The 13,556-nt window shown below is 43.2% G+C and overlaps 1 protein-coding gene across 7 annotated transcripts in view; it reads left to right on the top strand.

Moving 5' to 3' along the window:
• dock6 (dedicator of cytokinesis 6) overlaps positions 1 to 13,510 on the top strand; it is a 36,092-nt gene extending 22,582 nt beyond the window's left edge. For 2 of the 7 annotated variants that reach the window (XM_077619963.1, XM_077619962.1), the window contains exons 24-52: positions 763 to 935; positions 1,426 to 1,527; positions 2,232 to 2,318; positions 2,509 to 2,604; positions 2,664 to 2,804; positions 3,511 to 3,624; positions 3,689 to 3,859; positions 4,046 to 4,185; positions 4,263 to 4,432; positions 4,902 to 5,047; positions 5,111 to 5,293; positions 5,360 to 5,486; positions 5,568 to 5,652; positions 6,030 to 6,126; positions 6,640 to 6,774; positions 6,895 to 7,047; positions 7,180 to 7,338; positions 7,615 to 7,715; positions 7,794 to 7,986; positions 8,459 to 8,602; positions 8,730 to 8,861; positions 8,951 to 8,965; positions 9,690 to 9,815; positions 9,889 to 9,978; positions 10,142 to 10,378; positions 10,598 to 10,741; positions 11,034 to 11,140; positions 11,213 to 11,386; positions 12,824 to 13,510. In XM_077619963.1, the coding sequence (XP_077476089.1) occupies positions 763 to 935; positions 1,426 to 1,527; positions 2,232 to 2,318; positions 2,509 to 2,604; positions 2,664 to 2,804; positions 3,511 to 3,624; positions 3,689 to 3,859; positions 4,046 to 4,185; positions 4,263 to 4,432; positions 4,902 to 5,047; positions 5,111 to 5,293; positions 5,360 to 5,486; positions 5,568 to 5,652; positions 6,030 to 6,126; positions 6,640 to 6,774; positions 6,895 to 7,047; positions 7,180 to 7,338; positions 7,615 to 7,715; positions 7,794 to 7,986; positions 8,459 to 8,602; positions 8,730 to 8,861; positions 8,951 to 8,965; positions 9,690 to 9,815; positions 9,889 to 9,978; positions 10,142 to 10,378; positions 10,598 to 10,741; positions 11,034 to 11,140; positions 11,213 to 11,386; positions 12,824 to 12,866 (3,785 nt within the window). In that variant the 3' untranslated portion in view covers positions 12,867 to 13,510. Of the gene's footprint in view, positions 1 to 759; positions 936 to 1,103; positions 1,576 to 2,231; positions 2,319 to 2,508; positions 2,605 to 2,663; positions 2,805 to 3,510; positions 3,625 to 3,688; positions 3,860 to 4,045; positions 4,186 to 4,262; positions 4,433 to 4,901; positions 5,048 to 5,110; positions 5,294 to 5,359; positions 5,487 to 5,567; positions 5,653 to 6,029; positions 6,127 to 6,639; positions 6,775 to 6,894; positions 7,048 to 7,179; positions 7,339 to 7,614; positions 7,716 to 7,793; positions 7,987 to 8,458; positions 8,603 to 8,729; positions 8,862 to 8,950; positions 8,966 to 9,689; positions 9,816 to 9,888; positions 9,979 to 10,141; positions 10,379 to 10,597; positions 10,742 to 11,033; positions 11,141 to 11,212; positions 11,387 to 12,823 lie in introns of those variants that run through there. The other 5 variants (XM_077619967.1, XM_077619966.1, XM_077619961.1 and 2 more) reach the window with 4 other exon arrangements.
• The last annotated feature ends 46 nt before the right edge of the window (positions 13,511 to 13,556 follow it).

Genomic DNA, 13,556 nt, shown 5'->3' with positions numbered 1-13,556 from the left:
TTAAATTAACTTGGATTAAAATATACAGACACACTCAAACATACGTTTAATGTAACTTTACACAAAACTGAATTCTAATTTTTTAAATTTATTTTTTTACCTTCGTTCTGGGCGGGTTAGCTGTTTGCCACGCCTCCACCCTCACATTCGCTAACGATGGGCTGTTTGCTGTTGTATTCCCTTCAAAATATTCTCAAAATGATGCACACAAATGTCCTCACAATAGGATAACGCACGACCACTTGCCAACGAGAAGTAGTTTTGAATGAGCGATCGCAGGAGCTACCAGGCTAAGGAAGGAATAACAGCCTACCCACATATTGATTGTGGTTAATGAAGTTTCATTCTGAGAAAGGGTGCCATTGGCTATCGGTGTTGTGTGCACGAGTATACTTCATTACCCAGAAAGCCCTCTTTTTGCCCGCGCATGCGCGTTGTGCGTTTCCTGGTCGATGCGTAGGAGAAACTGTCTGAATAAATCGTTCAGTGCTCGTAGATATCTGCAATACACGAAAGAGATGCGGCAAAAAAGACAGTTTACTACAATGATAAACAGCCTCTCATGTCATGGCCACCTGGCTTGGTCGCATCTCGAAATTTTGATCGTATCTAGGGCAAATTATTCGATCAGAATTTTCATCGTACCTCGAGCATGTCGTAGGTAGAGCTGATCGTAGGTTGAGGTACCACTGTAGTGGCAATTGACTGCTTTTTTTCAAATCAGCGGCGTGACGTGTCTTTTCCCGACGTTCTTGCCAGCAGTCGGCGGTCTTTCCTACGAGATCCCGTTGCAGTACGCCACCTTCTCCAGAGCCACGGGCCGTCCAAGCAGCCTCAACTTGGCTCGCTCAAAAAGCATTAGCAACTCCGATCCCGACTTAGCCACTAGTCCGGTTTCACCGGACGAAGAAGTGGAAAGGATCATTAGTAGCAAGGTAAACTTACCTTTTCCTTCAATCTCAACCAAAATATATTTTATTTATTTATTTTGTTGCTAAAATTGCATTGATTAATTCGTTTTCACATTTATTTGTCTCTTTTTGTGTTTTCTGTATGAGTCATTTCTCGGTTATCCCCATTTTTTTTGCCGATATATTGCAAAGACAAGAAATTTTTTTTGCCTTTCAAATTTCCCATGCTTGTTTTTCGGAATTGCCGTTCTGCTCCGCTTCGATTCTTTCCAGCGCAGTCAATTTGCAATTGTGTCGAATTATGTCGTTAAAGTCAATTACGCTTTGTGCTTCTGTGCTTTTGGTATTGCTTCAGTTTTTTGTTTTTCTCCTTCCTAGTGTGAGTCGCCATCCCTATTTTCCCAGCGCTGTTGTCCTTTTTTTACTATGATGGCGATTTTAGCAAACAATTATTCACTGTGTCTTTGCCTCCCGCCACGCATTCTGCGTGTGTCTGCACGTATTCTCGTGTCAGGGTATTGATCGCTCCCACTCCTGGGTAAACTCTGCTTGCGCCCCCGGGGGCTCCAGATCTGTGCTACGCCGGAACCCCAACTCCAGTTGTGAGCTCAAGCAGGTGCAGAAGAACTCCCAAACCTCCCCCGCGAGTTTCGTCATTGTTAAGAGCTGCACGACTCTGAGCTTTAAAATCACCCGTATTTACTTTTAACGGATTAAAACGGGGTGGGCACCTATTGAAACTAAGATTATTTTGAATTGTCGTGCAGCCCTTAACGCAGAGGTGTCCAAACTTATTTTCCTCCCCAAGAAAAAGCTCGATCCCATCATTTTCAGATGATCGTAATTTGGGAAAATGTGGGTTTTAAAAATGTGTTTATTTATTTTGAAGTATTAACTCCTTGACGATAGACGTCCAATACATTTTGGCAGTCAAATTGCATTAAATGGGACTAAAACATGATCACTTGATTATAGTTTAACTGGATTTGATGTCTATAACTGTCAATTAGATCAACAAAATGATCAAAAAATATGTGAGCTATATCCAATATAATTTTTTTAATCATTTGTAGCAAACCAAAGTTAGTTAGCCTGAAGTTTGGACACCTGTGCCTTAAACTCTTGACTTCACAGGTTCCATTTCTTTCTGCATGCTGCATCCCTTCTGCTTTTATACGTGAGCTATCGCTTAGCGCACTGTTCATTGACTTCTTGCATGCCACGCGTAGTCCCTTCATTTGTCACACCCATTTTGTCCCCATCTCCATTTGTGTGTGTTTATATATGTGTGTGTGTTCACATCGCCTCACGCCGAGTTAGGCAAGCGACCCCAGCAACAATCGCATGTCTGCCTTTCTGGACAGCGTGGCCTCATTTTCCGTCCCTCCGAGGCAGATTACCAAAAAGGTAAAACACGTCTAACGTATTAATTCATCCAGTCCTCGTCTTTCTTGTCCTTTTTGTGTTATTAACACTCGTAGTGATCATTCTTCACACCCCTATTCGAAAAGAAGATTCCGTTATTTGGCATGAATTCCGGCTATTTAGCTTGTCCACTCACGTCCACTAAAGAAAATGTGTCTTGGTGCATGTCCAGCTGCTTCACGAAGAACTCGCCCTCCAGTGGGTCGTCAGCACCAGCGTTGTGAGGGAAGCGGCGCTGCAGCAGGCCTGGTTCTTCTTTCAGATCATGGTCGGTAAACATGTTTGGGGCTCAGAAGTCCACATTTTTCATAATGATTTGATTTGCAGACCAAAAGCATGGCCCAACACTTGTTCCTCACCTCCAAATTGGAGACCGCTCGACGTCAGCGCTTCCCGGACCGCTTCGTGGACGACATTGCTGCACTCGTTTGCGCCATCAGCGCAGACATTGGCGGCCGATACCACAAGGTAGCAGTGCAGTTAAACCTCGAATATCGCGCTTAATAAAGACCAGACATGGCCGTGTTAAACGAAAAACCGCGAAGTAGCATTACCCCCATTGTAACTACCACAATACATGTTTTCGTGCCTATACAGACATGCAAGTACACAAGTACAATTGTCAAACTGTATATTTATTAAATATTACAGCTATAAGCATATCAAAAAACAATGTATTAGTATCTAAAGATAAACATGTATGTATGTGTGTGTGTATATATATATATATATACATATATACATACATATATACATATACATCTTTAGATATTAATACATTAGTCTTTTGATATGCTTATAGCTGTAGTAATGTATGTATGTGTATATATATATATACATACATACATATACATCTTTAGATATTAATACATTAGTCTTTTGATATGCTTATAGCTGTAGTAATGTATGTATGTGTATACATATATATATATATATATATATATATATATATATATATATATATATATGTATGTATGTGTGTATGTAAATACTCTACTCAGTTGAAAATAGTTCCTCTCCACTTGATATAAATCCCCAAAAACAGGTTCATGGGATTTTTAGTCTAAGTCCTTTGTCCTCTTGTGGCCATGGGTCCATTGTCCGCGATATTTGAGCTATTACTGTAAAATTTTAGAAGTAGGTAGTAGTAATATTTTTTTTAATTAACGATCAGGATGTGGAACTGGTGGAGAGGTTAAATAGCAGCCTAGCCTTCTTTCTCAACGATCTGCTGTCCCTCATGGACCGAGGCTTTGTGTTCAACCTGATCCGCACTTACTACAAACAGGTAGTCCGTCCGTAGTCATCGTGCCCGTCGTCGTATAGCTTTTGAAACCTGGTCCGTGTCTCAGATTGGCAACAAGTTCCACATGACGCCCAACCCCAGCTCTCTGAATGCTCTGCGAATGGACTTCATTCGGATCGTTTGCAGTCACGAACACTACGTGGTCCTCAATCTGCCGTGCTCCACTCTCAGCCCTCCGGCATCGCCGTCCCCCTCTACGTCCTCCACTACTTCACAGGTATTTTATTCCAAAGGAGAGATTTGAGTAGGTATGTTTGAATATACAACAAGAAATATATACTGTATTATTGGAGCTAGCATTCAGTGCTATGGAAATAGATGAGCATTGTTTATTGCTTATGCTATCCTAGCCTGTGGTGTATCTGTCTTTAACACACTTGTCTCTTTTTCTCGGTATGTGCAGAGTTCAGCATTTTCCAGTATGGTGCAAGACCAAGGCGTGGCGACCATGTTTGAACTTTCTGTCCCATTTCGGCAACAGCACTTCCTGTCTGGCCTGCTCCTCACCGAGTTAGCCCTCATACTTGATCCCGAAGGCGAAGGGTAGTCTATTCATTGTTCCCTCGACAGATGGGAGCAATTTGTTTTGAATCTAACGTCTCTTATTTTTCCCCCTGCAGTGTTTTCTTCCTTCATAAAAAAGCCATTTGCGCCGTTCACTCCCTGCTGTGCAGCCACGATTCGGATCCGCGCTACAGCGAGCCTCAGGTCCGAGCCCACGTGGCTCAGCTGTACCTGCCTCTCCTCCCCATCCTCACAGAAGCCCTGCATCAGCTTCATGACTTCTCGGGTCAGCCATCCCTTATTGCAAAAAAAATCCAGCTCCACATTCACGAGCTTCATCACGTTGGCTACCATGACCGGACGTTTCGTCAAAAGACGTTTGGTCCCCGGACGTTTGGTCCCCGGACGTTTGGTCCCCGGACGTTTGGTCGACCGGACGTTTGGTCGACCGGACGTTTGGTCGCCGGGTTCGCTCGCCGGGTTCGCTCGCCGGGTTCGCTCGCCGGGTTCGCTCACTGTCAAATTATGACAGAGTTTACTGTTGATATTTTGATATTAGATATTTAGATATTAAACTCACTCTCTCTCTCTCTCATGATTATAATTTTGAGAGCAACAGTAACAACCTGGCGACCAAACATCCGGTCGACCAAAACGTCCGGTCGACCAAAACGTCCGGTCGACCAAAACGTCCGGTCGACCAACGAGTACCGTTGGCTATGGCGTCTGAAAGAGCCTCGCTTATTTCTTCGCAGACTCCACCACGGCTCGAGTCCGCCACGCCCACGCCGATGACGCCAACCTAGACGGCAACAGCACCATCAGTCAGTCTGTTGCCATGGCGATTGCCGGCTCCCCCTTGCCGTACGCCAAGGTTAACTCGTTCGCAATTCCCACCGTGGTAAGACCGCGTGCCGTTTTTCTCACGTTGACATTCACGACTCAAATCGAGCTTCCGTACTAGGCGGGCCGGCAGAACGGCAACCTGTCCGCCGAGTGCAGCCGAACTCTGCTGGTCTGCTTCCTTTGGGTGCTGAAGAACGCCGACGCCGCTCTCCTAGAGCGCTGGGTGTCCGATATGTCCGTGCATCAAATCAACCGTCTGCTGGATCTGCTACATTTGTGCATTTCCTGCTTTGAATACAAGGTTTGTAGGAAAAAGACTCGTTTAAAGACCCCTGCGTCATTGTTCTTCGATGTCTGGTCTTCCCAGGGTAAGAAGACATTGGAGAGGATCAACAGTTTGACGTTTAAGAAGTCACAGGATATGAAGGCCCGTCTGGAAGAAGCCATTCTCGGGACCATCGGCGCTCGCCAGGAGATGGTGCGCCGTTGCCGAGGTAATGTTAACGTGCGACGGCGTGCGCGTAGGTGTCCAAAAGTGGTTATAAAATGAGAGGTTTTTGTGCTTTCTCGTGCAGAGAGGAGTCCTTATGGTAGTCAGGAGAACGTCAGGTGGAGAAAGAACGTCACTCACTGGAGACAAAACGCAGATAGGGTCGACAAGTAGGTTTTTCAATCAACTCCTTGGTCACTAATGTCAAAGATAGACGGCCAATCCATTTGAATTGGATAGGCTGGCAGTGAATGTCGTGGTTTGGTTTAACGCTTGAATTTTGTCTACATTTGAGATTTCCTCTTTTGTTGCAGTATGTAGAAGTTAAGTTTTGTTTTTTTAATTCCCCCTTAAAAAGTAATCAAATGTGCATATTTTTTGCCCCGTGTTTGATTTCTTATATCTTGGATATCTAATTTAGCATTAGCTTGTTACTGCCCTCTGGTGAAATCTTTACACTTTCACAAACTTTTAACTTTGGTGTTTATCAAACGAGAATGTGGTGCTCACATTTACTTACTGTTTGTTTGTAACGACGTCAAACCAGGACCAAAGCTGAAGTTGAGCAGGAGTCTGTAGTGGATGGAAATCTTTCTACGGAGGCATCTCTGGTAGTTCTGGATACGCTAGAGATTATAGTGAAGGTGAATGGACTTTTATTACCATATTTTCTTGCATATTAGCCCCTCCGTGTATAAGCAGTACCCTTAAAATTGTTGAATTTTACAATTTCTCTCGTATAAGCCTCCCGATTCACAATTTTCACCTCCATATTCATGGTTTTAATTGGGAAAATCTTAATAAAAATCATCGAACGTGGTATTTCTGAGAAACTCGAAAGAAAGATACGTTTTTTTCTTTACATTTCACTCATATACCTCAAAATAAAGTTTGTTAAGCGTTTTATCTGTTTATCTTTTCTCTATTTTGAAATAAATGACCATATCGGCCGCATTGTCTTGCGTTATGGCGTTTTATCTTTGTCACCTTGCAGTTTCGTGCATGTCAAGTCGAATTTGTGCGCATATAAGCCGTACCCTCGATTCAGTTATCTTTTTTTTGGGGGCGACAAATACGGCTTATATGCGAGAAAATACGGCAATCCAAAAGTTCGGGATAGTTTAGTCGGATTCAGATCTTTTATCTCATTTTTTCAGACTGTGGTGGCATCAGAGCTGAAGGAAAGTGTATTAGGAGGTGTGCTGAGAGTTCTTCTCCACAGCATGGCAGGCAACCAGAGTGCCCTCTTCCTGCAGCACTGCTTCACCACACAGAGAGCTCTCGTTTTCAAGGTACGTGCCGGCCGGGGAATCCGTTGTTGTTGTTGTTGTTGTTCAATCGCGTTTAGGTATCTAGATGGAAACTAAAAAGATAAAACGGTGTTGGTGAAAGAGGCTTTGGCTTGTGTAAAGTTTCCAGAAATGCTATTTGAAGAGGACACAGAGCTTTGCGCCGATCTGTGCCTCCGTCTACTGCGCCACTGCAGCAGCAGCATCGCCTCCGTGAGGAGTCACGCTGCCGCCTCGCTTTACCTGCTCATGAGGCAGAACTTTGAGATCGGGAATGTGAGTATTGGATCACTATGTCCAAATTGTGGCTCTCCTCTCTCGCTGTTCTGCAAAAGCTTGAGTCAGTAGTGTGTCAATATATTGGATGCGTCATAACTTGACTTTTGGCGTTCTTGCACCGTGGAGCAGAATTTCGCCAGAGTTAAGATGCAGGTCACAATGTCGCTGTCCTCGTTGGTGGGAACCTCGCAGAACTTCAATGAGGAACATCTCCGACGGTCTCTCAAGACCATTCTGACTTACGCCGAGGAGGATGTGGAGCTGCGTGACAGCCCCTTCCCAGAACAGGCATGTGTAACAAGTCAATGTTTTGAGTCAAATTGTGACGGAAAATTGTAAAGATGGAAAATACGAACCTATCGATACTAAATCCGCTAGTAATCCAGATAGTGTTGTGGTATATAGTGTTTTTTTTTTTAAATGTGATGACAAATTTTAGCGCTTTATTTCCCTATATCGAATTGCATTGTATCTCTTTTAATACTCTCAACAAACTGCTATGGCTTTAAAGACATAAGAAGTGAATTGGTGGCATTCCCTAACGGCAAGTTGATTGCCACGCAGGTCCAGGATCTTGTGTTCAACTTGCACATGATTCTCACCGACACGGTGAAGATGAAGGAGCATCAGCAAGATCCTGAAATGCTCATTGACCTGATGTACAGGTAACCTGAACCTGACGTGACGACGTCTGTGTCAGACTTTTTTTTTTGCCCGTCGTTCATTGGACTCTTGATCGCTAGGATTGCAAAGGGATACCAAAACTCCCCAGACCTGCGCCTGACGTGGCTTCAGAACATGGCGGGCAAGCACTCGGAGAGAGGAAACCACGCAGAGGCGGCGCACTGTCTCATTCACAGCGCCGCTTTGGTGGCGGAATATCTCAACATGTTGGAGGATTGCCGCTACCTGCCAATTGGCTGCGTCACCTTTCAGGTCAGTTGGGAACAAAAAATTAATTTGAATGAAAAAAAAAAAATGACATTCAAGGGTACGGCTTATATGCGCACAAATTAGACTTGACATGCACGGAACTGCAAAGACGAAATGCCATAATGCAAGACATTGTGGCAGATACGGTCATTTATGTCAAAATAGAGAAAATAAACAGATAAAACGCTAAACATAACTTATTTTGACGTCTGAATGAAATTCAAGAAAAAAAAGGTATCTTACATGATTTTCCCTTCAAAGTAACACGTCTACTCCCTATTAAAATCATGAATATGGAGGTGATAATTGTAAATCAGGGGGCGGCCTATACGTGAGAAATTATAAACTTCAACAATTTTAAAAGAACGGCTTATACGCGGAGGCGGCTTATATGCGAGAAAATTCGGTAATGATTTCCTTCTCAGAAGGCAAGCTCACTCACATTTCCTTCTTAACTCACCAACTTTCCCGACAGAATATTTCCTCCAATGTGCTTGAAGAGTCAGCTGTATCAGATGATGTCTTATCACCAGAGGAGGAGGGGATTTGTGCCGGGAAATATTTCAGTGAATCCGGGCTGGTGGGCCTCCTGGAGCAAGCAGCTGCCTCTTTTAACATGGTGCGACTTGTATTCTACCGCAACATGCTGGCTAGCGAGGCCGTGTTAACACAACACTTGGCCGTAACATTAATCCAGTTAAAAGGATTTGTGCAATTGTGATCTTCATTTTGTGCTTTAAATCCAGGCCGCCATGTACGAGGCCATAAACGAGGTGTATAAGATTCTTCTGCCCATCCATGAGGCTAACCGAGACTTTAAGAAGCTCGCCACGGTGCACGGGAAGCTGCAGGACGCCTTTAACAAAGTCTACAACCAAGTAAGCTACGGCATTAAGTTTAAATGAAAAAGGCGGGGTTACTTCAGCTTTCTCCTGACATATTTTTCATTATTTTTGATCTATTGCAGAGTTCAGGATGGGAGGTAAGAGCTGCATTTGAAACTTAATTAGATGGACTGTTTGAATATTTAAACTAAAGTTGTGTAAAAAAAAAAGTTTTGTCTTGTCATTCACAATATTTTTTTTATGTTTGTCATCGCTTGGTCTCCTGCCACCTGTGCGATTGAATGGGTGAGTAACAAAAGATAATACAGTAATCCCTCGAATATCGCGGTTAATGTAGACCAGACTTGGCCGTGATAAACGAAAAAACGCAAAATAGGATCACCCCCATTATTACTACCACAATACGTTTTCGCGCGTATACAGAAATACACAAGTATCATTATGAAAAGGTGTATTTTTGTTCAATATTACAGCATGTCAATACTATAATGTATTAATATCTAAATATAATGTATTTATAAAAATGTAAATACTTTAAATACTGTACTCACTTTGAAAATAGTTCCTCGACGCTTGATGTTAAAAAAAAAGGTTAATTGGAGTTTTAGTCCAAGTTCTTGAAAGGAAGCCTTTACAGTTTGTAAAGGCTTTCGAGATCCAGGCTTTCCGGTTGCTCATCCAGTAAAAAGGCAGCAAGGCTTTGTTCTTAGTTGTACTATTCATTTTGTCTTCTTGTGGCCTTGTCTGGTCTTCATTATCCGCGATATTCGAGGGATTCCAGTATAAATGTATAAAGTATACGTACATATGCATCTAACGCAAATGCAACTTGTTGCCTTCCCAACACCCGCCAGTGTTCAGAGGATGTTCGGCACATACTTCAGGGTGGGTTTCTATGGCTCTCGGTTTGGAGACCTAGATGAGCAGGAATTTGTCTACAAGGAGCCATCAATCACCAAGCTGGCTGAGATCTCCCATAGACTTGAGGCACGTCCATCATTTGGGAAAACAATTGAGATGATTTATTTGTGGTAAAAAAATGACTCTCTTTTGTACGCAGGAGTTCTACTTGGAGAGGTATGGAGACGAAGTGGTGGAAATAATAAAGGACTCCAACCCAGTGGACAAAACCAAATTGGATCCCAACAAGGTAACATGGGCTACAAATTAACACCGTTTTATTTATTTATGTACTTCCTGCAAATAATAAATCACCATTGCCACTCACTCAATTCTCACCTTTGAGTTTAATAGGTAGCATTTTCTGCTAATGGACGAGTTGATGATGCAAGCGATCACTGTCTTCTTTTCAGGCTTACCTCCAGATTACCTACGTTGAGCCTTTCTTCGACACGTATGAGCTGAAGGAGAGAATCACCTACTTTGACAAGAACTACAACCTGCGCACGTTCATGTATTGCACGCCGTTCACGCTGGATGGCCGCGCCCACGGAGACCTACACGAGCAGTACAAGCGTAAAACCATCTTGACTGCGTCACACGCGTTCCCCTACATCAAGACGCGGGTCAATGTCACTCACAAGGAGGAGGTATGCCTTGATGTCCAACTGAAATTAAGGGTGTAAATATCAACGACCTCACTGTGGTTGTAACTGCTTTAATTTTAATTCACAAATTAACTTATTGGCTACTGTTGACAATAACAATTGAGCTTCTCCCAGTCCGAATGGATTCGCCTTTAAACACGATCGTTCGTACCACAGTGCCATTGTAACAGTTATTCCGTCTCTGATATTTTGTTATTCTAGATCATCCTGGTCCCCATTGAAGTGGCCATAGAAGACATGCAGAAGAAGACGCAGGAGCTGGCCTTTGCCACCACACAGGACCCGGCCGACCCCAAGATGTTGCAAATGGTGCTGCAGGGCTGCGTCGGTACAACCGTCAACCAGGTAAGTCAACCCGGCGGGAACATTACCGTCACTTTTGGCAACTTGCCCACAATTGGCAGACAAAAATTGTACTTTAAGTCTGGTGCGACTTATTTTTTTGTCTTTTTTATGCATTTTTGACTTTTTCGACCTCTACTCCAAAGCGACTTACACTCCGTAAAATGCATTACCTTCATATTGCTAAAATCTAAATGTAATGTAGACGCTCTCCATGTGGGACCATGAGTCTAGCTCTTGACTTTGACATTCCTCAGCAGATACGTAAGCCCCCGCCTCCCCTTTTCTTTCACAGGGGCCCCTGGAGGTGGCGCAAGTCTTTCTCACCGACATTCCCGATGACCCAAAGCTGTTTCGCCACCACAACAAACTGCGGCTGTGCTTTAAAGACTTTGCCAAAAGGTGACCACGCATCTCCCGTTATATGTCGTTTACCTCGTCAAAACCAACCACGTTCTCCTTCTACGTGCGCAGGTGCGAGGATGCCCTGAGGAAGAATAAGGCTCTGATTGGGCCCGATCAGAAGGAGTACCACAGGGAGTTGGAGAGGAACTACAATAAACTGAAAGAAGCCTTGGGTCCGCTCATCAACCGCAAAATCCCGCAGTTGTACAGGACTCTGCCGGCTCCGGCTACACAAACACCGCGGTAATTTGAGACGTTAAACACATGCACATTGTCACGCCTCCGCACCGACTCGACACACGCACACAAATAAGCACGCTGTGCTTTTCCAACCCCGTCCAGCTGACACTGGAGAAGCGAAGCCCAAATGCATCGGCCTCCAGGAAATGAAAACTCACATGACGCAACACCGGGAAAAAAAAGTCAGCAAAGAGTCACAGGAGTTGCTAGAATTTTTCTTAGGCTTTGGGAAAGTACCGCTCGCTCACCGGCGGGAACTTTGACTCATTTTTAAATCCGATAAAATAATTTAGAAAAACATCTTTAGTGTTTTTGAGCATGTATTTTAATTTTTAGTTGAATTTATCTCGTCTTATCATTGAATGTTGCAATAGCAACATATATAATTGTATTTCATTCATTCATTTTCCGTACCGCTTATCCTTACGAGGGTCATGGGCGGACTTTATCCACGGCAACGCACTCGTAACCGAACAAACAAATTTAAATTAACTTGGATTAATGTATACAGACACACTCAAACATACGTTTAATGTAACTTTACACAAAACGGAATTCTATTTTTTTTTTTCCTTCGTTCTGGCCGGGTTAGCTGTTTGCTACGCCTCCACCCTCACGTTCGCTATCGATGGGCCGTTTGCTGTTGTATTCCCTTCAAAATATTCCAAAAATGATGCACAGAAATGTCCTCACAATAGGATAACGCACGACCACTTGCCAACGAGAAGTAGCCTTGAATGAGCGATCGCGGGAGCTAACAGGCTAAGGAAGGAATAACAGCCTACCCACGTATTGATTGTGGGTAATGAAGTTTTATTCTGAGAAAGGGTGCCATTGGCTATCGGTGTTGTACACGAGTATACTTCATTACCCAGAAAGCCCTCTTTTTGCCCGCGCATGCGCGTTGTGCGTTTTCTGGCCCACGTGTAGCGGAAACTCGTCTGAATAAATCGTTCAGTGCTCGTAGATATCTGTTATACACGATAGAGATGCGCTACAATGATAAACAGCCTCATGTCATGGCTACCTGGCTTTCTCGCATCTCGAATTTTTTCTCGTATCTAGAGCAAATTATTTGCTCGAAATTTTCCTCGTAGGTAGAGCTGCTCGTATGTAGAGGTACCACTCTAGTTATTTATGAAAATAGTTCTAAATAAACACATTTATGAATCATTGAGCGTAATAAAGTCATTCCTAATAAAAAATATATTTAGGATTAAGACCTGAAGTACACATACTTACTATATATGGACGCCTAAACTTTTGTTTAGGGGGGACCAAAATAGTCACTTTGAAAATGAAGACCATTCTGGTGGCTAACCGCAACATTGTTATTCACAGCACCTCCTGCATCAAATCTTTTCCCACAGCATTTTTTTTACAAGAATGACTCTTGGAGGAGGAATAAATGGCGCCTGCTTCCCCGTCTCTCTTTCACAGGAACTCTTTCAATCATTCCAGCCTCCGAAGAGTCGAGGGCTGAGACCAACGCGACGCGACGGCTTCGCCACGTTCACAGCAAGTGTCGCAAGCACACACACGCTCTTGAATATTTGACCGCACGTACATTGTGGCATCACGCGCCTCCTACATTATTGTCATCCTAGCATTTGTACATGAATCAGCCCTAAGCCAGCGGTTTGTCCCAGCTGAAGCACCGCCGGGGGGGCGAAGACGGTCAATTAAAAACACTTTGCTTGTTGTCAACACCAAATAATTGACATTCTTGCATCTCAGGCTCTACTGCAGGAATTTCCTATGTACTGCAGTTGGGCAGTGAATATGTTTAAAGCATCAGTTCTCCAGTTTGACTGGATTTTGTGATGTCAAACGTTGAATTCTTAACGCAACGCACTGACCAAATATATCCAAAATGTGACTTTGACTCAAAATGTGCACTGCGATGTTTCAGCTTTTGAACTCTTTGAAAAGGAATTCCCGAAGAATGAAGCTGTTTCTTACTACTGTACCAATTTTATTGCACTATTGTAAACTAAACACTGTTGTCGCAATTCTAGTGCTTTTCCATTGATTTTCTTTTTACCTCTCTGAAAAATGTTTTATTTATTTACATGGTCTTTTTATTTTTTTTTAACTACTTCCTTCTATTAAAATACCTTTCCTAGAGTTTTGACTTATGTTTTTTTACAGACTGATATATTTCTTTTTCAGT

Source organism: Stigmatopora argus, chromosome 14 (genome assembly GCF_051989625.1).
Source record: "Stigmatopora argus isolate UIUO_Sarg chromosome 14, RoL_Sarg_1.0, whole genome shotgun sequence".
Classification (NCBI taxonomy): Eukaryota; Metazoa; Chordata; class Actinopteri; order Syngnathiformes; family Syngnathidae; genus Stigmatopora; species Stigmatopora argus.
Note: the sequence above shows the minus strand (reverse complement) of the source record. Positions and strands in the feature narration are given on the sequence as shown.